Below are 21,898 nucleotides of genomic sequence, written 5' to 3'. Positions count from 1 at the left end.
CAATAGTTCGAGTTTGTTACGTTATTCAAGTCTGTTATGTAAATACAGGTCATGCATTTTCCTTATGAGAGCTCTGTTTACCACACAAACCAGCTGGCTGCCAAATGTCCAGTATCTTAACAGCCAGCTCCCCATGAGGACAGAAATAAATTGATTTTATGTGCATTAATTTTTTAAAACCAATCACTACTTTCAAACTGTGTTGGTCTCCTTTGTATGTGACTCATGTAAATACAATTTTCTATGCAGGAAGTGTTTTATGAGGCCTCCATGTTGCCAGTGTTAATTCAGAACTTTCCCTACACATGGATAAAATTTGTGCTGTGTTGCAACTTGCCAGCTACTTTGCCGTTATCCCCATAGTTAATTGTATCATTCAACTATCTCTCTCTCCGTTTTTTTTTGTTTTTATTTTTAGAAACTTTCCTTTGATATGGGGTGACCAATTTCTTGTGATGTTTTCTCCAAAAAAAGGGGGGGGAAACATGACAGTAAAACAAAATGAGATTTGAGGATCTCCATCTGATATTCAAGTATCCTACAGTGCAAAACACTGGCTTCCTGCCACCCCAGGGATCCTGTTCAGTAGCTGTAATTTGTTTTTTAGCTGGAGGTCAAGGGAGGAGAAAGTGTCACTTCAATTGAATAAGAGCAGACTACTCGCCTATTATTTCTTCTCGTAGACTGAACTGAAAGCCTCATCCACCCGGCAGGTTCATACAGAACACGATCAACACACGCACACACCTGTGAAGAGTCGGTGGGAGGTCTACCTGTGTGTCCCAGCAGCAGGCTGATGAGCCCTCCTCCTCTCTGCCACCGTCACTGGTTTCCCTAGAAGCGGAGAGAAACCAGTCGCACGTCCTCTGCGCCTCCGGTTCACTTCGTGTACATTGGAGTCGCGCAGTGGAGGAATGCGTGTCCAAACCCGATGTTTGTTGAGTTTTTCAGAGGGGCGACCTGTCGTTTAACAAGTGCATTTTCATTTCCTAGCATGATAGCTCCTTCTTGGGGCCGACTCCGGCGATAGAAATGTCTCTCCAGCAGCGGGTCGTCCAACTCTCCGCCGCTTCCCTCGCCGTGGTCTTCGGCCCGGACGAGGAGAGTTTGCGCGCCGGCGGGGGGAAACTCAACACGACTACTACTACTACGAGCGGCCAGGAGATATTTGCGGACTTTAAAGCGCAAAACCTGCGCAGTTTCTGGAATAAAAGACTCGTTAAGGCCATAGCTGAAGTGTACTTTCAAGGATGGATGGAGAACTTGGTGCTTTTCATTCAAGGGAACGCAAACAACCTGGAGGTGCTGAGAGAAGCGTGGATGCGCAGGGCTCTGAGGTCACCCAAGGGATTCATCATTAAAGCTGTCGGTATGTAACCTCAACCCTGTCAAAGAATGGCCATTGGCAATAATGTTAAGTAATATTAATAGCTGAATTATGCGATTGAAATCCTGAAAGCTGTCAGAATAAATCCCGTGAGGGAATAGAGAAGCTGCATTGACAATAGAAAGAAAATAAGTAATTCTACATGGAATAAATACCACAGCATGTCATGCAAGAGAATATTGTGTGTGTGTGTGTGTGTGTGTGTGTGTGTGTGTGTGTGTATGTGTGTGTGTGTGTGTGTGTGTGTGTGTGTGTGTGTGTGTGTGTGTGTGTGTTTTATCTGTAGAACCACACAACATTCGTTTACCACCTTGAGAGTGTGAAAGCCATAAACTCTGAGCAGCACTGAGCTGCCAGGATTGAACACTCCTCCTCCCTCCTCTGGATTTTCAGTCTACTGATCACAAAATTGAGTCAAATCGGATGATGGAAGTTGTTTGTTAAAGTTGTAGTAGTTGTAGAACCCAACAGTGAGTGCTACCTTTCTGGTTGTTATTTCTTGAATGCTGCAAAATGTGAAGGCATAAAACTCCCTTATAGCAAGGTGATAACATTTTATATGATCTGAATGACTGTCACAATCCCCCCTGTTCAAAAAGTGGTGTAATGTGATTAGCTTCAACAGTTTTGACCCATTAACAAAACTACAGACTGCTTTTCATCAGTTAAAGCTGCTCCGTCCCTTCAGATGGCCTGAGAGACGGTAATCCTTATGACTTTATCCCCCTGGACATTGTGTGGTAGGTTTGAGGGGATTGCTCTGCCAATCAGCTTCCCTTTGTTGTCGACACAGTGTTATGTTTAACAAAGCTTGTTAACAAATGCCATGTAATTGCTTCTAATTGCTCACCATCCTCTGGCGCTCCTCCTCGGGATGCGTTTCGAGGCGGCATATATAGCTGCACTGAAACAATGAATGGAAACCTTTATGCAGCCTCCTATATCATGATCTCATGGGCTGTAAATGCATGACGGCACCAGCTGCTTGAGAAAATGACAACCCTGTGTGGGGTTTAACAACTAATGACAGTACAAGAGATACACCAGGTTATTCACATTTTTGCTTACATATGAGGAATAGCGCTGAGCTCATAGTGAATGTATACATGTGTGGAACTGATTTTATGTTCCTGCCACAAAGCACCACCTTCCACTCCCGTAAAATTCAAGAAACTGCAGGATGCAGGAGTGTTGGTGGTATCCAAATGCTGGTGGGATAGCTGAGCTGCAGCAGGTTCCTTTTGGTTGTTGATATAGTGTCCCAGCAACACTCACACTCTAGCTCTGAGCTGCCATTTGGTTCTGCTGGCCGGCCTCTGTTTCATTGTCTGTCCCTGTAATAATACGTCTGTCTTTGTTTGAGTGTTATTGTGTCTGGATTCAGGCCCTGTCGCTGCCTACCTGCTGACTTTGTATCACTCAGTCGCTCTCCCGGACTGAGCAGTGCACAGAGGAGTAAAGGGAGGAATGTGAAGGGGAGGAAGAGACCACACACGGGAGGGGGGGTGGACCCGGGAGGGCGTGAGGCGACGGAGGGTGGGAGGAGGTGGGGGCTGACATACCATCCCGCTGTGAGACAGTTTCTGGCTCTAAGCTTCAGCACAGCACACAAACAAGCACCATATGGGCCAAAGGTGATGCTGAGCTTCATACTACTGCTCAGTGTCAGCCCAAAGGTGTACGTGCACATGCATGATGAGCTCACAGTCGGATGCGAGGATGGAGTCCATGTCTCTGCCGATTTCTCTTGTTTGAGCTTCACACACCAGAAGCTTGTGAGCAAACACGTTTGTGTTGTGTTGACACGTCACCTCCTTCTCCTCTTTAACAAATCCCCCGCCTCAAGCTGCAGCAATTTGTATGGAAATCAACTCTGGCAGCCTGTCAGAGGCTGGTTTACTGCCTCCTCACAGAGAGTTGGTCAGCAGTGAATCACCGTGCGACTGGCTGCCGACCACAGTCACTTTACTGTTGCCAAGGATTAATGTCCCTACATTTCATGGCCAGTGAGGGACTTTGGAAGTCAGACTCCCAGATTGATATCAGGCCTGGACGTAAAGGCCTTGACATTGTCCTGATATAAATATGTCAGCTAGAAAACAGAAAAGTTATGAGTAATGGGCTACAGTGAATTTCAAACAGCCCTATTTCCTTACTCAGGTCAGAGCAAGGTTGAGATGTGACTTTACTGACGTGAGGAGGTTTTTAAAAGGAGAGTTAAGGGGCTAATTTAGGAGATGTTAAAAGCCAGCTAAAGCCAACCAGATGTTGTTTAAAAAGTTAACAGCGATCAATAAATGTGTGAAACAAAGCCTCCAGAGATCACCTTTTTTAAATTAATAAGTGATGATTCCTCATTGGTCCTGTGTGGCTATCAGTGCTACAAGTCTGAGTGAAGACAGATTGCTGTGCAGGGCCAATCAGCCACCTCTGGGCCTCCGCAGAATATGCAGAAGAGGAGGCGTTCGGGAGGTGGGGAGGGTTGATGGAGGAAGGGGATCGTCGTGAGGTTAGGCCGAGGTAAACAGACAGGGCGAGGAGTTAGTAAGAACAGACTTTGTTTTTATCCTTGTGTGAATGGGGCCCACTGGTACAGGGGTTGACCTCTCCACTTCAGCTCATGAATGACTGTGGGGTGTTCCTCATTCCTCCTCGGCTCTGAAATTATCTCTTCATCCTTTTTCTGGCGTTTAGCCGCTGTTTACAGAATAATACCACCACAAAGTCACTCTGTTAATAATCAATGTGAGTGGAGTCAATGTCCCTCTTGCCAACAGTCTTGACATTCAGCATGTTTACATATACACTGTAACCTGAATACTGTGAATAATCAGATTTAGGTATGGTCTACAGTAACCCTGTTTGAGTTTACATCATTTTTAATAATCAGGATATTGTATCCTACAGGAAACTGAATATAGAAGAAGGAAAATCATTTTTTCTTTTTTCTTTGTAAATTTCTTACTTAAATTTCATATTTCTATCCATCTCAGTCACAGATTAAAAGTAAGACATAGTGTCCACCTGCCACTTTAATCCACATGATTTCAATCAGATTAGTCACATTTAGTCCAGTTTTGTTTAACTAATCTCATTGCCTCTTCTATCACTGCCGTGCCTCTTCGTTAACTACAGAGCTACAGCAGGGATGCAAGCTAAATCGGGTATTTTAGTATAAAGACTAGACGAAGGAGGAAACATAGCGTCCCGGTTACAAACACTTACAGTATGTGGCAGGACCCAGTCTACTTGTTTTCCACCACTCACAAGCTACTGTATACAGCTTTTTTCAATGGTTCTTCTCATAACACTGCCAAATGTCAATTGTTTCTCTGATTTCAACTGAGTTGTGTGTATGAAATTGCTCTGATCATCTTGTCAGCGGTTAGTCCCCAAGAGCTTGAGTCCTCACTGGAGATCTCGTTGAAACCAGAGGCTTCATAATGACTGTTAGCAGGTGTTGCATTATTTAGAGAGCCGCTGTTGTCTCTGCAGCAGGATGAGCATGGATCCGTGAGCTGAAACATTTATGTGGAGTCAGCCAGTGGTGTAATGAGGTGTCCCGTATCCTCCCTACAATCAACCTCTGTAAACTGCCTCCGTCCCCCTTTGAACGCAGATGTGAATGAGTCCTCTGGATGGGCCTCTCACTTTCGCCATGGACCACACTTCTCTGGCCATTGTGGGACATACTGCGGATCTCCCTCTGTGTATGTTTGGAGTATAACTAGGGTATGGCTACGCTGCGCTTTTTTAAGCCAAGTTTCCTTTTTAAATGGTATGTTTCATTTAACTCGCCATACCATGAGGCGGTGAAGCATTCCTGAAATGCTTCATTTACTCTTGAGATCATTTCCTGAGCTAGCAGCCTCAGCGAGCCACATTTCTGCTCTTTACTTTTCACTTGAAAGTGTTGTATTTTCACACAAGGGGTGTCTCCTTTCATGACGGTATTTTGTCAAAGTCTCAAAGCGCTCCACTAATGGCCATAACTCTTCCAGATGTTAGCTTATTAGCCATGACACCCCCTTGCCGGGCTTTACCCAGTTTAAATGGCCCACCCTGTCCTAACTAAGCAGCACAGGTCAAAGGTTAAAACCTTACTGCTAACAAGCCACCTCAGGGTCGGTCGGCTTCAGAGGCTTTTTAGGAGGAAAAAAGAGCAACATACATTAACAAAGCATCCAGGTGTTTCTCACACGCTGTTCAGCTCCTGTTGGTGTTTACATTAATAGGTTGATGTTGTCAGGTTTGGAACTGTACTGCCAGCTGTTGTGACAGATGCTGTGAATCGATCACTTTATTTCAATGCAAAAAAACAAACAAAAAAACACTTTTATCTTTACAATGACTAACTATTTCCACTGCATAATGATTTCATTCCATTTCAGTCATTTATCTATTGTATTTTAATCATCTAATTCAGTCTTTTATGCGTACCTGTTGATTGTAGTAATTGTGCCACCTCTGAATATCTCTTGTGATCACATTTGGGTGCTTGTTTTCTTCTTTTTCCCCTTCATTTCTATTAAAGAAGTACCCTTGCGTGACAAATGCAAAATATTTGTTTTAATGACATTAGTCCCTTTTACACTGCTTGTTGAAAGGCAGTAATGTTGGCTCCTATTCCACCTTGCTGTTCTGTATAAAAGACACCATCACAGAATGGGGTTGTTATTGTGGCAATAAATGGGCAGCAGATCTAGTCACAGAGACAGAACAATGTCTGTGTATAAGGGAGAGCCAACATGGCGGGACAGACCCTGGCGTTCTTGTGTTACACATGACAGTGTCTGTATTTTATTTCGGCTTAAAGACAGATTAATGGAGGGAAATAGACGACTCATGCAGGCACATCTGTGTCAAATCTGCCCCACTCAGCATCTCAGCTGCTCTCTCTACTTGTTAAAAAACAATCCCTCTTTCGTTCCCATGACCCTAATAGTATAACATTTAGCTATTACACACAATATATGCTGCTGTGTTTCAGGTCCAAAAATGATGAAAAGTCTGTGTTATGACAGTGGTTGGTTCAGTTCAGTGTTTCCACAAAAACTGAAGTGGAATGTTTTTTGAGGAAACCATATACCAAATCTGCTCGTACCCATTAGTGTAGATGTTCTTATGTCTGACTTTCACGTTGGTTTGGTAGACCAAAGAACACCTAATTTCATTTATCTAAAATAACACTCGACTGGAGACAAATTGTAATTGGAACTGACTCCTGAAAAGACAAAGTGTGCTGTGTGATTCATGTGCAGCTTTGTTGAACTTTAAGATTGCTTTTCAAATTGCGTTGATGGTCTAAAATAATTAGTCTGAAGTTTTATTACACAAGTATCAATCATATAATATTTTACTGAGCCAGTGCCAAGGATATGTCTCAGCATTTACCTAGAATCTCTTGCTCTCTATTTCCTGGGCTTGTAAAAAAAAAAAAGGGTTTATTTTATGGTTCAGATAGGAGGAAACCTTGACCCCTGATTTCAGATGTGACCCTCCCTGTGCCTAGTGCCTACGCATGTGAGACATTGTGTGCGTGTGCGTGCATGCCTCTCAGCACATCATTTGTTAGCCACATCCTCTCCCATTGAGCAGGAAGCTCACCCCTAGTGCAAATCAGACATGTCGGCCTCTTTATCGACCCAAATATTGGGCTCACCCGTAGCGGTGGAGTGGAGCTGTGCCAACAAAAACAGTTGAGGAGTTTCCTCTGGATCCCTCAGCTTATACACCCTGTCAGCGGCCGCTTGGATTTCCCTCATGGGATTTATCTTCATTCACTCTCTGGTTGGACAAATGGGACGACAGAGAAGTGAGGCTGTATTGCATTAAATTTGGTATTACTATAACTCCTCAGTTTCCTGACGGGATGTTTTCTTTGCCTCATTTAGAATTGATAAATGCGGTGGTATGCTTACACCAGCTCTGTCATAGTGAAGTGCTGTGTTATTGTGTTACAGGAATGGAAGATAATTTCTAGGACCACGCCAGAGCGCTGTGCTGACCAGTTGTAGAGCATTAAAAAGTGATGGATCATATGGCAGACACCCGACAGGAGCTCTTTTCCAAATACTGGGATAACAAACACAGGAATCTGCCGCACCTCAAGCTCAGTTAAATAGGAGGAAATTGGTTTCATCTGTAACCAATGACTGCCATCATTCTTGATTACGGGGTGTGGATTTGCTGGAAACCCACTACGACTGTATGTAAACATGTTTTGATGCAGGCTGTCAGTGGGGTGAAAAGTAATTAGACACAACTAGAAACACCGCCTCTTTCTGAGCTCAGAGGTACGTAAATGTCCAAACACAATTTGGTGCGACAACCAGTGCAACAGTGTGAAAATGTTAGACCTACACATAAAAATGCATTGCGCAGGTCCTAACAAGTTGACTAACAGTAGAAATAGGGAACAAGATAGGGCCTAAAATTGAACCTTGGGGAACACCTTTTATTACGAACACAAAAAGGATTGAGTGCAAGACATTTTTTCACACTGATAACACATCAGTACTTGTGAAACCAGACCCACACGACTGAATCAGAGCCAAAAGGTCTGAACAACATCATTGAATCATTGACAGAATCAGTGGCTAGAAAACCAAACTATCAACAAACATCAGCATTGTGTTATTGTGTAATTCACAGATTAAAATGCATTTTTTTAGTGTGTAATATCTTTTTTTTATGTAAGTTGTGAAGAGCTATGAGTTACATGTGTGATTGAGAAAGTGCAATTACTTTGAACAATCTAGGTCAGCAGAACGCCGACCAGAGACGATGAAGTTTCAGATCTGAGGTCGACCAATACGTGTGATGGACCTTTTACCATAATCATCTTTTTATCATGTTATCAACCACATAATTAAAAGTAATTACAAAGTGCTTTAATGTTAGTTTATCTATTCTTTAATGCATGCAGTCTGTAACATTTTGCAGAAGTACTGATATAGCTGTACTATTTTGGTGAGTTTTCCCAACAACGACTTGATGTTGGACTCTAATTAATTTGGTAGGCTATAATGCAGCAATTATCCCTAATGCCAGGGTCAAAACAGTTTAAGTCTATGTTTGGTATTTAAGGATTTTTTGTGCTAGCATACCTAGTTCCATTATCAGGTGTAGCAAGTTAGGACTGGTGCACATCTTGGTAAAACAGACCGCAGTAACTGACAATTAATCAAGATTAATATCACCAAAAGTTGAGTCATCAAAATGCCCAGTCAGAATGAGCAGCACATACAGATCCTTATTAAAATGAATATTGAGCCAAACATTTATTAAAAGAATATTAGATATATAGAGAAATATCAGAATTTGTTTCACAATGTATTTATATGTAAGAAAATCAATATATTTTTTAATCCAATCTTTTCTTTGGCACTGAATGAGCTGTCTTAACTCTTAGAAAATTACCCTGGTGATGTCGTTCAGGTCTGGAAATAATTTTGACCATTAAGTTTAAAAAAAAAAAATCTGTCTGCAATTCCCTTTAAGTCTTAGAAATATTAAAATCATGAACGTGGCTGTTACAGAACAAAGGAAAGGTACTGTGGTCCACCTTTAAATGAGTTGGCCTCACCAGGCGTCTGGCAGAACAGGCGGTGGCAGACTGTGGGGTAATGTTCGTGTTCATGAAAGCAGACGAGGGCCAGATCTGTCGGGGCGTGGCCCGTCAAGTCTGAGGAGGTATGAGGTAAAGATGGGAAAATAAAGAGCAGGGAAATCTGTGCTTTAAATCCTTTCTCGCTGCACCACCTTGGTATCATGTTACGCAGTGCACTTTGGGCTGCAATATAAAATACAGATTGTGTACCTTCACCTTGTAACTGGTTTTCTGTGAAGCAGCTGGTCAGGTGTGAATCCTGTTTCACAAGAATATGATAACAGGGATTTTTTGTCCACTGTAGTTCAGCAGTAGGTCATTTATTTGTTGTGGCATTAGCTGAACTGCTATTCAGATATTTCTGACTGTGAATCAGATGGTAAAAATATTATTTAATAACATTATAGCTGCAGGGATTGGCAGCCAGGATATGTGGTAACCAGCTATATGAGAGAAGATGTTTTAAACTCTGTAAAAGTCAGTTTGAGAAGCTTAGTCACAGCCTGTTTATGCTTTCTTGCCAACATATGTTAAATGTCAAAAGCGTTGGTTTGGCAAAGTGAGTCTCAAGGCCAGAGCTGGATTATAGATATCCATACTACACGTCTGCTGTTCTTTCTTCTCTTTCTTTGGCTTTGTATTACATGTGGCAGGTCGCTGCCACAGTGAAGGTTTCCATGGTGATCTGGGTCAACACAAAGCTTGTCTGTGTTTCTCTTCACTGCTTCAAGTTTTAGCTCATTCTCCATAGTTATAGGGTGTTTTTTCTCCTTTTCTTTCTTTCTTTTTTTTTTACTTTTTCTTTTATGTGTTGCTCTTGTTTCTATGTATAGTTCAAAAGTTCATATCCTGACAGTACTCCTAAAGAAGATTAGATAATGCAGAATGGTTTCCAGATTTAATCTAGTAAATCCTGAGAAAGCATTGCCGTGTAAACCTGTAAACAAAACACATTTTCTCAAACACTGATTACAAAGAGGGCACAGTCCAGATTTTGCTCTTCACTTAATATTTAAACACCACACCATGTGTGTGTCAGATTAAACATTTACCAACTTCCTCTGGGTTTGGGCACAATTGCTGGTTTGTAATCAATCAATAAAGCTGTAAAATGATCAGTTGCCTCTGTTTTATTGCTTATTGATGTGTTTTTAAGTGGGATGATGGTCACCAACCGATCAGTTGGTAAAAATGTGAGGTATACACTGGAAAGTAATGCACAGTAATTATATGAACATGGTGTATGGGGTATGGTCAGGAAATGGGCAGTGTTGTTAGACACTTGGGCAATGTTTGGTTGTTGGGACACTCGGGCTGTGATTGCTCTTTGAATGGATCTTTTCAGTTCATTGAGCCATTTAACTCCAGTGACCACATCTGTGTTCTGTGGGAGTGAAAAGACACAAACCCGTAAAGCACTTTTAAAATGTGTGATGTACACACACACACACACACACACACACACACACACACACACACACACACACACACACACACACACACACACACACACACACACACACACACACACACACACACACACACACACACACACTTTAGAAGAAGGGGGCGGCAGACATGCTGGACCAAAGACACCCGAAACAAAAGGCTACGGGGCATGGAGGGAGCCACGACATAAATTACAGTTGGCATCTCTTCTCCTTACGCTGAATGTGACTGTATGAATGTTTGACATTGTCTCGCCTGAGACTTAACTCAGCTCGTTCACATACAGCCTGCAGATTCACTGAAGCGTGTCCTTCACAAGGTCTCAGTCGACGGGAGACAGGGAGGGATTTTGCAGTTTGGGCAGGCCTCAAGTTCACGTTGAATGCTACGCAGTGTGTCCTTAATGAGGGAGAGAGAAGATTAGCCTGTTTGCTTACTGGAGCCTAAAAGATTAGATGATAGCAGGATGAGATAAGGTGGTGTGTGTTTGTGAGTTTGTGTTTCCAGAGGGGCCATGAAGTGGGGGAATGCGGCGCCTAACCTTATGTTTCAAGGTGGTGGTGTCATCGACACCCCTAGGGCCACGCAGATGATATGGCTACGAAGCTCACACATTGCATTAAAATGTAATGTGTCATAATGTACAGGAACCTCCCTGGACTGCTGTAGAGTACAATCTGAAACTAGATCTCAGTACTATACTACGCATTACATGTTTTCCATCATCAAAGGCTGGTGATGATGATGATGGACCAGAGGAGTATGTTAAATTGTTGTTATTTGTGTTGTGTTGCATTCTTTTACCATTAGACTAACTCTAACCCTAACCCTAACAAATCTTTGGACTTTAAATGTCAAATATTAGGGTAACATGCTCCGTCCATCTAACCACTGATTAAGAGATTATAAAATGATCACAGGGTTTGAGCTGCTGCATGGCTTCAAATGTCCCTTAATTTGTATAATGTTGACCATCACATGGATGCACTCCTGTTCAGTAGAGGTAATTCAGAGATAGCAGTAGCCTATGTACTGTTTAGTGTACTGTGCGTTAGTATTTTCCTCCAACAGGCTGGAGCTAATGCAATCACGAAAGAAATGGGACTCATGCGGCTTCGAGGCCAGCTAACAGCACAGCCATGTGAATACATGTGGCATTGATCAGTGTCGGCAGGCAAAACGGTCTCAGTGGGGATAGAGGAGAGAGGGTCTCTGTCAATCATCTCCACAATCTCAGCAGTCAGCTTCAGGCATTTTTCATTTTTATCCCCCAGGCAGCAGTTTATTTTGACATAGAAGTTTATGACATAGGAATAAATCCATGTTTGTAGCTCTGTGTGTGGAGCAGAGGAATCGTGTGGGCTTTGTCACTTCATTGTAATCCTGTGGTGAATACCATTCAAGCACAATTTCAGACTTATATGCCATATAAAGTTGACGTGATCCCCTTTAATCCAAACTGGCATCTGAAGAATACATTAGATTTCCCACTGATCTCACTGAAATGATGGAAAATGCTAAACTGTTTGCCTCTGTAACTTTATTATTCTATTTATGATGTCTGTGATGGTGGATCACAAGTCACTAATTTATCCCAGCAGTTTCCATAATATTCAGAGACATGCAAGAAACAATATGTAGCCTACAACAGCGTCTGAGGTATCCTGTCTTGTATTCCCTGTTATGGGTCAACCTCCAACAATTTTCCATAATGCAACTCTGTAGTGTCTTTCATTACAATTACATTGTCATGCTCGAAAAGAATGGCGTTCTTACATCATCAGGATCGTTCTTTAAGACATGATGAAGACCCCCCCATTGTGAAGACATTATACAATGGTCTTAGGCTGAGAAAGACTAATCATTACAGGTAAACAGACTTTGGTGGGTTCCTCTTTGCTCCTACCAACCTGCCCGAACACAAATCTTGTCTGTTGTTTGACTCTCGAAGCCGCTGTCTCCCTCCCTCTTCCTTGTGGCACACAGGGCTCGGTTGCCATAGCACCCAACCGGGTAGTTATTCATGCTGCGTATGACAAAGGGTGTAAAGTTGGTCCACCCCGGTCTTAGATTACAGGAACACACAGGTCCGTTCCCCCCGGAGTGAAGATGGTTACAACAGCGAACCTCCTCGACGGGTCACGCCTGCTAATGTTAGACTCAATACACTAATCCTCTGCCTGGCTCGTCCTTTTAATACACTTACACTTTCCCATAAACGAACCTCTGTAGTTGTGTTGTCGTCTCTCACCTGCATTGTCAGTCTGACCCGTCTGTTGAATACTGTATCTCAGTCACTGTTGCAGTTCAACTGGAGTTAATTGACCGGCGTGTGGGAAAACAATCTTACTTGAACCTATTTCTGTTTTTAACTCCCTTATGAGTAGCGATCATGTTAGCAGGTGTCCGACAGGATATCCTGCTTTGGACCAGGACGTGGCCAGAACGCCGCCCAGTCGACTATAAACGTCCTCTGTGTGAAATGATTTGGGAAGTTTTTCAATAGATCATTAATCTCCTGTGATTGAGATACATTATTTTCCCTTCCCCTCCCCTCACCTATCCTTTCTGACCTTTCACCTGTTGACAGTGCCTGTAAGTGGTTGCTATGTGAACAGCCTGTCATTCCTATAGGAAGTTAACAACAATGAGGAGCTAAGTCAGCAGCACTAATTCACTGCCCAGGGAGACTGCTATTGAGATATCCGCTCTGAGGTTTAGTCAGATCTTCTGTCGGCGCTGGGGGAAGGCAGATGGGTTTTTTTTTTTTTTACGATCCCTCTGTGTGTCATAGGATCAGTTTTACAAAGAAGGAGCCAAGTCCGTGGGACTTATCTGCTTTAAGTGGAGCTCACCTAAGGCTCATAAGTCTCTCTGTGCTGATAATTGTTTTTTTCTTCTGACTTGCTCGATATATCGCATACAGAGAGGAAACCATTTTCAATTTAACTAGAACACAAACCAAGCACCAGTTTGATTGATACAGTGTTGCCAGATTGGCCGGTTTTCTGGCCAGCTGGGCAACTTTTTATTAAGGTAAAACTGATTTTGGCTCAGTTGTTCTTATTATGGGATAAAAGACTTGTTAAAGTTTGGATCTGTTCCCACATATAGATGCTGAGGTCAAATAGAATTGCAGTTAATGGCTAGTTGGGCTATGGTTTGTCAGTCAAATCTGAAAACATTGTCTCTGGTGCATTATTGGCATTTAAGAATCTATTCAGGCACATTTCCTGTCAAACAAACGTTTGTAGTTGACTTGATTGGATCTATCGGTATGTTTGAGTGTAGTACATGTGCGTTCTGTCATGCTTAGACCATGATTAGTTGTTTATTTTCCCTGCCTTGGACATGAGTGGTTCAAGTGTGAGGGTCATAAATGTTTAGTTTACATCGAGTATGAGCTTGGCGTGCAGTTTTCTCTGAATTGCCTGATGTTGATGGGAAACTCACTCACTCACTCACTCACTCACTCACTCACTCACTCACTCACTCACTCACTCACTCACTCACTCACTCACACTCGCCACATGTTGAAGCTCAGGGCTGAATTTACACACAGCATTCACAAGGGAGAAAAGTGTCTGTCAATAACACAAACAAGTCAAAGCTGGAATTAATTATCTGTGTGTGGCATCTTTTACACTCAACTTTGGATTCAAGCTGCATTGGATACTGTTTCTAAATAAAACATAGCAGGTCGAGTGGGATCCCTTTTTCTTATCCCTTCTTTCACCCATGTAGCTGATTAACTAAAACCAATTTTCCAGTCCTGTGGGTAAGGTTATGACCATGCCCTTTGTGTCTGCTGTTCATATGAGGGGACTTTGTGTTACCCCGGTCCAGATGCTAATCATTCATCAACAGCGGGATTTGGTTTGTTTTGGTGCTTTCACTGAGCTCACTACTCATTTTGTAAACATTTGTGCTTTGTCCATGAATAGAGTTTTGTGGAGAGGATGCAGACAATCATGTCAGCATTATGAAAAACAGTTTCATAAAGGCTGCAGGAGCTAAGCAAACATTTTCCAGTGTTCCTTTTATGTTATTGCTTGAGGGTTCATGATGTATTCTAATCCCACATCCATATTATTATCCTAACCATAACCACATCGGACTAAGCCTAACCCCAACCATTAACGTCAATATAAACATTTTAAATCTTCTGTATAGCTAAAAGGCTGTAACCCAGTTGGTATCCAAAATATTACTTGTGTAAAGACTGGAACTGACATGGTTGCCCTTTCTAGCCTCTTCAAGGATTAAGTTTGAGCCAGAGAGGTCATTCTGTATCTTATTAGTCAGTTGCCACTTTGCACATGTCTTCCCATGTCATGATCATGACCATAATCTTCCTAAATGTACTGTGACCCGAACATGACCACATATCCCTACACGGTGCTATCAGCTGACTCCTCAACATGAGAAGACACTGACCACCAACTTAGAGGTAACAAACTGTTGAGAAACAGCTGTGTTGAAGTTCACATTCAGTTTCCATGTTCAGTTCTATTCATGGGTTGTGAATGGTCTTTACGGCACCACTATCCAACACGTCCCGCCCTCATCACTAAAGGCTTTGCACAAAAAAACAATGGACTGAACCACTGCATGCTGCTTCAATTACGTTTCTCCATCTGTGAAACTGTGCCGATTGTTTCTGATACTGAAATGAAATATTTCTAAAATGTCTGGTTAGCTTCGAAAGCCGCTTAGTTTTATGATTTGAAAGCTTTGTGGCCTCTTTCTAATGGGCTCCCACAGTTTGTTTTTCTGTCAGAGGCACATTGTCAACCCACAGAGTCATGCAAATTGGCGGCATTTTGATGTGGGGGGAATACACATACACAATGAGTTTCATACTATTTTTACAAAGACACATTTCCAAGACTGTCTCTGTCTTTTTTCTTAGTCTCTTTTTCTTTTGGTAACATGTTTGTCTAAGGGCACCTCCTAGACGTGTAGGGCCGTATGATATGGGGGGCAGGATATCTGATCTGCCCAGCAGGCAGACCTGTGGTCATTTCTGTGGGAGTAATGGTATTCTGTGGTCTGTCCCAGTACTGATGGAATTTCAAAAGCAGTCAGGCATGGCTCATATAGCTCATATAAATAGACCACCTCGGTCATGATTTAGAAGGTGGTCAGGAGAGGAATGTCAACTTCAGTCCTTCAAGTTGTTTTCACTGGCAGTGCAAGTCAGAGAAAGAGAGAGAGAGAGCTCTCTGACCCAGGTGTGTTTGTGTGTACAGCAGCAGGCCCACCTGTTTCACTGAATAATGTGCTGGTGTGTGTGTGTGTGTGTGTGTTTCAGGTGACCTGTCCCCGGTGCAGATGTCCCCTGTCCCCCAGTCTCAGTTCATTCCCTTGGCGGAGGTGTTATGCTCGGTCATCTCAGATATGAACTCTTCTCAAATCACTGTGAACCAGGAAGCACTTATCAACCACATGAGCAAAGCCCACCCAGGTAACCTATAAAATATTCCCTTGATAAAGGAATAGATACGCACTAGAAATGGAAATAAATGTGCTTATTCACTTTCTGGCGGGGTATTAACCTAGAAGACTGACAAAACTAATTTATCTGAACTTCGTTTAGCAAAGAGCTCTGTGCCAAATAACTTACTGGGCAGAGGGATTCACTTTTAAGAAATATGCATCTTACCTTCTGTCAGTTTTAATTTAAATAAAATAAGCAAGGTCTACTGTCTTAATTATTGATTTTAGAAGTACTTTATGGATTTGGTTATTACTGGACAGAGCCAATCTAGCCCATTTTCAATCTTTGTGCTAAGTTAACAGCTACTGACTTTAGCTTCTTATGTACAAAGTGAAACTTTGCTTTTGGAAATTTGTATTATTACACACTTCTCTCTCTTTTTCTCTCAGGGATAACCATCCCCACTCAAGACATCCTCTATAATGCTCTGGGCACTCTGATCAAGGAGCGCAAGATTTACCATACGGGTGAAGGGTACTTTGTCGTCACCCCTCAGACCTATTTCATCACCAACAACATCGTCCGAGAGAAAAATTGGTGGACTTCTGGGTCAGCAGATGACCCTCCGTCTCCTCCTCCCATTACTTACCTACTGAGTAACGATGCCTGTGTTGAGAACACTCAGTTACTCCCGGTGGCACACTGCAAGTCTTGTAGCTGCTTCAGCCCCCTGCAAACATCCACTAACGTTGTCTCCACAACTGCAACAGCAGCTGTCTCTCCCTCCACCGTCCCAGACCAGCACTCTGTCTCTGTTTCTGTAAGTGAATGCACAGGAAAGAGTTTGAAGTGGCCCAGGCCGTTGGATCACAAACCCGCAGTGCAGCATCAGTCTACCTCCACGGCAGCAGACTGTCAGGCAAGTGAGATCAGCAAAACTACGGCAACTACGAATGCCACCAGTCGCAAAGAAAAAGACGGCAAACCGGGGAGGAAATTTGGTCTGAGTTTGTTCCGAAGGAATGCAGGGAAAAAGGAGAAACCAAAGAAAGAGTTTGCATCGTTTTCAGGCCAGTTTCCTCCAGAGGAGTGGCCGGTAAGAGATGAGGACGACCTGAACAACTTACCCCGTGACCTGGAGCATGCCATCATCAAACGCATCAACCCTGAACTGACTGTGGACAACTTGACACGCCACACAGTCCTAATGAAAAAGCTGGAGGAGAGGAAGGAGAGAGGGGTAGACAGAGTGCTGGACAGGGGTCTGGATAAAGACGACAGGGGAGTAGACAAGGGGATGTCTACTGAGATTCTGTCCAAACCCAGACACCATCACTCCTCCAAGGCAGCGGCAGGGAAAAGATCCGCACTGAAGGCTTCACGCAGCAAGAGGAGGGCCCACTCATCCAGAGAGAAGCAAAGGGAAAGAGAGGAGAGGGTTAAGAGTAAGGCTCCCATATGTGCGGATGATTATCCAGAGGGGGACGATTTGATCCCTACTCGGCTCAGAGTGGAAATCCCTGTTGATGAACCAGATCAAGTGGAAGAAGGTGGAGCCGTTGAGGGAAAATGTCTCTATAAGAAACGCATCGAAAACCCCTTCCAGACACATCCAATCAAAGACTCTGCAGATGCTGTAATTCCCGCCACCATCAATAGAGAGCATAGAAGACGAGAGGTGAAAGAGGGCAAGGCTTCGAGGCCGGGCAGGAAGGAACGAAAGAGTCACCGCTCTAAATCGTGGGACCCTCATCGGGCCAAAGTGATTGCAACAGACGGAGAGCATGCAGAGAAATCCCCCACATCTGAGGACAGGTATGACTGTGTCCATGAGAGGGACTATACAGCTGATCATGTGCTCCAAGCAGACATTAAGTTCAACAGAGAGCTGCCTCTGGACTACAGCTCGGCTTACCCACAGAGCAGCACACTCCGGATAGATGACAAGGTCCGACATCTGAGGGACGGCAAGGAGGGCTGGGAGAGAGAAGGCAAAAACGCTCCTTTTCAGGAGGTAGAGTACAACAGCGTGCCAGATCACAGCCATATGACAGATAATGCCCTCTCGAGCATCCAAGAGTACTCCAATACCAATACAGTCCTCCCTATGCTTCCCTATGAGCCTGTTATCAACCAGCCATATGACCCTACTTTGCCCTGGCCTAACCCCTCTTTACAGCGGAGACACTCCCTCAAGCTCTCAAACCCACCAGTGGGGGACATTCAGAGGTTTGATGAGCTCTTTTCACACCAGCAGCCCTGCGACACTGCAGCCACCCAGGAACAGCAGGAGATCAGACCCGTCACTATTAATAATAGAGTGCAGAGGGCCCTGAGCCACGGAGAAAGGCCGGAGATGATAGCCAGCAGCACTCCCTCAGTAACTAACACTGATGACTTAATAGAGGATGACTGCAGGCTGTATCAGAGAGCAGATGAGCAGGAGGACGAGGACGCCTGCAGCTCCCTGTGTCTGAATGAGGACGAGATTACTGACGCTGCAAACATGTATCGAACAGGTGTAGCAGACTACCGTGGCCACCAGGTGGTTTACCATAACCGTGATACTGATTTGCAATATGAGGGACCCCACTATTATAACCATAACTTTCTCCAGCCACAAAATCTCAGTCCCCCAGCAGCCCAGAGGGATCCTTCCCTCAGCCCCACCAGACCTGGGGAGACCAGCTGGAGACTCCACCATCTCCATCAGAGTATTAGATCAGAGGGGGCTCAAAGTGAATCCAGCCCGAGCCACACTGCATTGATCCAGCGGGAAAAACGCCATGAGGTCAACCTGGATTTGGATTGTGCTGAACCGTCTGAAGTTGCGGACAGCAGCATTTTTGACTACTGCCAGAATAGTGAGATAGAGTCAGACACAGAGACGGTCCGCAAGTCCGCTGACGAGGGAGATGGCGAATCTGCCCACTGGGCAGCTGAGGTAGAAGTGCAGGAGGAGGATGGGTTCGACGAGGCGGGCCTTCCTCAGACTCACAGACCTGCTCTGGGTATTTCCAGTGGAGCCAGAGGGCCAGAGACTGGGGAAGGAGTGGAAATGGGAGAGAACCAGAGCATCACAGGAGACAGCGGTATAGATTCTCCTCGGTGAGTGCCTCTCTTCTGATCTTTTCACAGTGGATCATATAAGATACTGAAGTGTCCCATCATAGCTCAAGGATTATATTGTCAAAGCCATTGAACTCACTTAAAGTTTAGTTTAGTTTATTGGTTTAAATATACAGAGACAATGCACATTAATAAACATTTCTGTAAGCATGCCGGTTTAGCCAGTTTGGCTAATTTTCAACCGTAGTCTCTGGGGCAGGTGACTTGAGCACTACAATAATTAAAATGCATTAACAAAGAAACAAAAAAACAAAACAGTACTATGCCTACTTATAAAATACATAGTATACAATACGTTAATACAATATATTACAGTGCATACAATAAAATACATATACAGTTTCAGAGCAGAGCAGTTACACAACCAACACAGTATTATGAAAAGGCTTTTTCATAGAGAAATAAGAAATGCTCAGCTTAGATGCACATTCTTCAGGCCAGCGTTTCACTAGTTTTCACACCTTGGGCTAAATTCTTATCTCTCTGTTGCTGCGACCCCACGTACCCTTTCCCATTCTGGAGAAGCTTTAGAGACAGGCAAAACAAACACTGTATTGAGGTTAGTTAACCTCTAGGTTACATGTCTGTGGCTGACTTCCAATTTGTGTTTTTCTTTCCTTTAAAGTAAATTGCAATAAAGCTGAACAAACACCTTGCGACCAGTTGTAGCATGCAGTATTTGGACAGAAGGGAGTCATTTTGATAATTATGTGTAATTGCTGTGCAGCACTTAAACTCTCTTGTTATTATCAGAGGAGGAAAGACTTATATTGTGACACTGAACTTGAACCATACTTTGTAGGTGGACAGATGTAGTGCATGAATACGTGACATTATTCGATTGACATATTTAGAGAATATTTATCAACCTTGTGCTCCCCTTCTGTGGCCCACAGGACCCGTGTCAGTCTGGCCTCCAGCAACACAGTCATTTTGGAGGGTCTCAAGAGAAGAGGCTTTTTACAAAACCTGGAGAAACTGCATTCAAAGAGCAGCACCATTCGACCACAGAGCTCGCTGCTGCAGCTGACTCCTGTCATGAACGTATAGCAGGTCTGGAAACATGTTCATGGAAATATGTCCAATACGGAGGGGTTGCCAACTTCCACATAATGTTACCTATCACAACAGGGGCCTGTGTACAGTTGTATAGTATGTATATTTTTTTCTCTTTTGTAAATAATTTCAAAGGTCATATGCTATGATTTATCCATTCATGAATTACCTTGTGTATGTGCTGTCAAAACATGTTATATCAGCAGTCTTTTTGTGATTAGAAAAAATGTACAGTTTTCTTCCTCTATTCTATGTCTCATTGCTTAAAATGTTCCTAACAGCAGAAACAGGATCTAGCATTTCTCCTTTTCTCTTGTCACATAGCATTTACCACTAATAAAACTGTAAATACCAGCCAAAATGTCTTTCTTGGTTCATGATATTACTCTCTATAAGAGAAGGTTTACCCTTTAGACAAGTCCCTGAGACAATTAGTGTTGACTTCAGACTTCAACTTCAGAAAGCAAAGACGTTTTTATAGCTTTTATCCAATTAGTGAATTTGAATTGTGTATTTATTGGGGGTCATCTATTAATACAACAACCAGATTTATATAACAATTCATAAATATATCATGAATGGTCAACATAATTGATATATCTATCTGTTAGCGGAAGTTGCTACATACTTGCATCAGCCCAAAAAAACATTTTTAGTCACACTCACACCCCTAAATGTAAACCAGATATCATTCTGTACCAAGACACCTGGTTATCTCTTGAGGTTACCATGTCAGTTGATCTAAACCTTGAATGTTATTACCTCAACAGCTGTCTTATGGCTGACTTCTAGCAGTGAAGGAATGTAAACCAGGACAGTGCAGGAAGGCGTGTACTTTCCTGACATTATGGTCATGTTTTTATAATTTCTGACTGGTGATTCAAATATTTACCCCTATAATTTATTTTGTCTAAGAGCTGCAGATTTGTTCTTTAAAAAAAAAAAAAGGATTCCAGTTTAAGATCCAGATGTTTCATCCTTATAATTTTTTTTATTAAAAAGTCTTGTAAAAGTTGTGTAAAAAGGCTAATGCCGGCGGCCTTACATCTGGATAGTGTTGGTGCTTCACAACTTCCAAAGGTTGAGAGTGACACCATGTGGATAAACTGTGGAAGTGCAAGGAGAGAAACTTCCTGAAAGTACATCAGTACAGTGGTGCTCACAAGTGTATGTACCCTGGCAGATTTTGTAAAATGTGTGCCATTCTTTAAGAAAACACGAGTGATCAGGAAAAACACAATTCTCTTATTTTTAATGGGAATCAAATTAAACTATGAGACATCCCAATAACACAATTTAAAAGAAAATGATCATCAGGAGTCTGTCTACCTGACCGTGGCTTCGTGTCAACAGAACCCCTCAATTTCCAGTTTGAACACTGCTGATTGCCATTGTCAAATCCTTGAATGTCTTTTCTAGATCATTTTCTGTTTTCTAAAGTTGAACCTTCTCCCTCGGGTCTTTTGCTTTCCCCATGGTGCAGAATCCAGGAAAGTCGGTGCAGCGATGGATGAAATGTACAGGTGTTTTGTCAAGAGCCCAAAATCTCACACACAAATCACAAGCAAACAAGTGTGGACAGTTACCCTGAGTAGCCATTTAACCCTGTCGGTGTCAATTTGTGTTTATTACCAGGCCAAAACTTTGACAGTATGTAAACTTTTGATTTGGGGGGTTGCATTCATGATTTACACACATTGTATGACAATAAATGGCTTCGCCCAACCACTAACTCTGAATAGAAGATTTTTTTCTTTTCATTATCAATCATTATTTCTGAAATTCGTCCAATATTTAACAAGTTCCGCCAGGGTGTGTAAACTTA

At 42.9% G+C, this 21,898-nt stretch overlaps 1 protein-coding gene across 1 annotated transcript; it reads left to right on the top strand.

Moving 5' to 3' along the window:
- Nucleotides 1-1,032: 1,032 nt before the first annotated feature.
- On the top strand, nt 1,033-20,146 carry stox1 (storkhead box 1; the record flags this gene model as incomplete). The annotated part of the gene is made up of 4 exons (XM_083988299.1): nt 1,033-1,369; nt 15,763-15,915; nt 16,338-18,996; nt 19,914-20,146. The coding sequence occupies 4 exons, from the start codon at nt 1,033-1,035 to the stop codon at nt 20,065-20,067; spliced, it is 3,303 nt and encodes a 1,100-aa protein (XP_083844425.1). The 3' UTR covers nt 20,068-20,146.
- Nucleotides 20,147-21,898: the final 1,752 nt, after the last annotated feature.

Source organism: Trachurus trachurus (genome assembly GCF_905171665.1).
Source record: "Trachurus trachurus genome assembly, chromosome: 15".
Classification (NCBI taxonomy): Eukaryota; Metazoa; Chordata; class Actinopteri; order Carangiformes; family Carangidae; genus Trachurus; species Trachurus trachurus.
The sequence above is the reverse complement of the archived record's forward strand: the minus strand, read 5'-3'. Positions and strand labels throughout refer to the sequence as shown.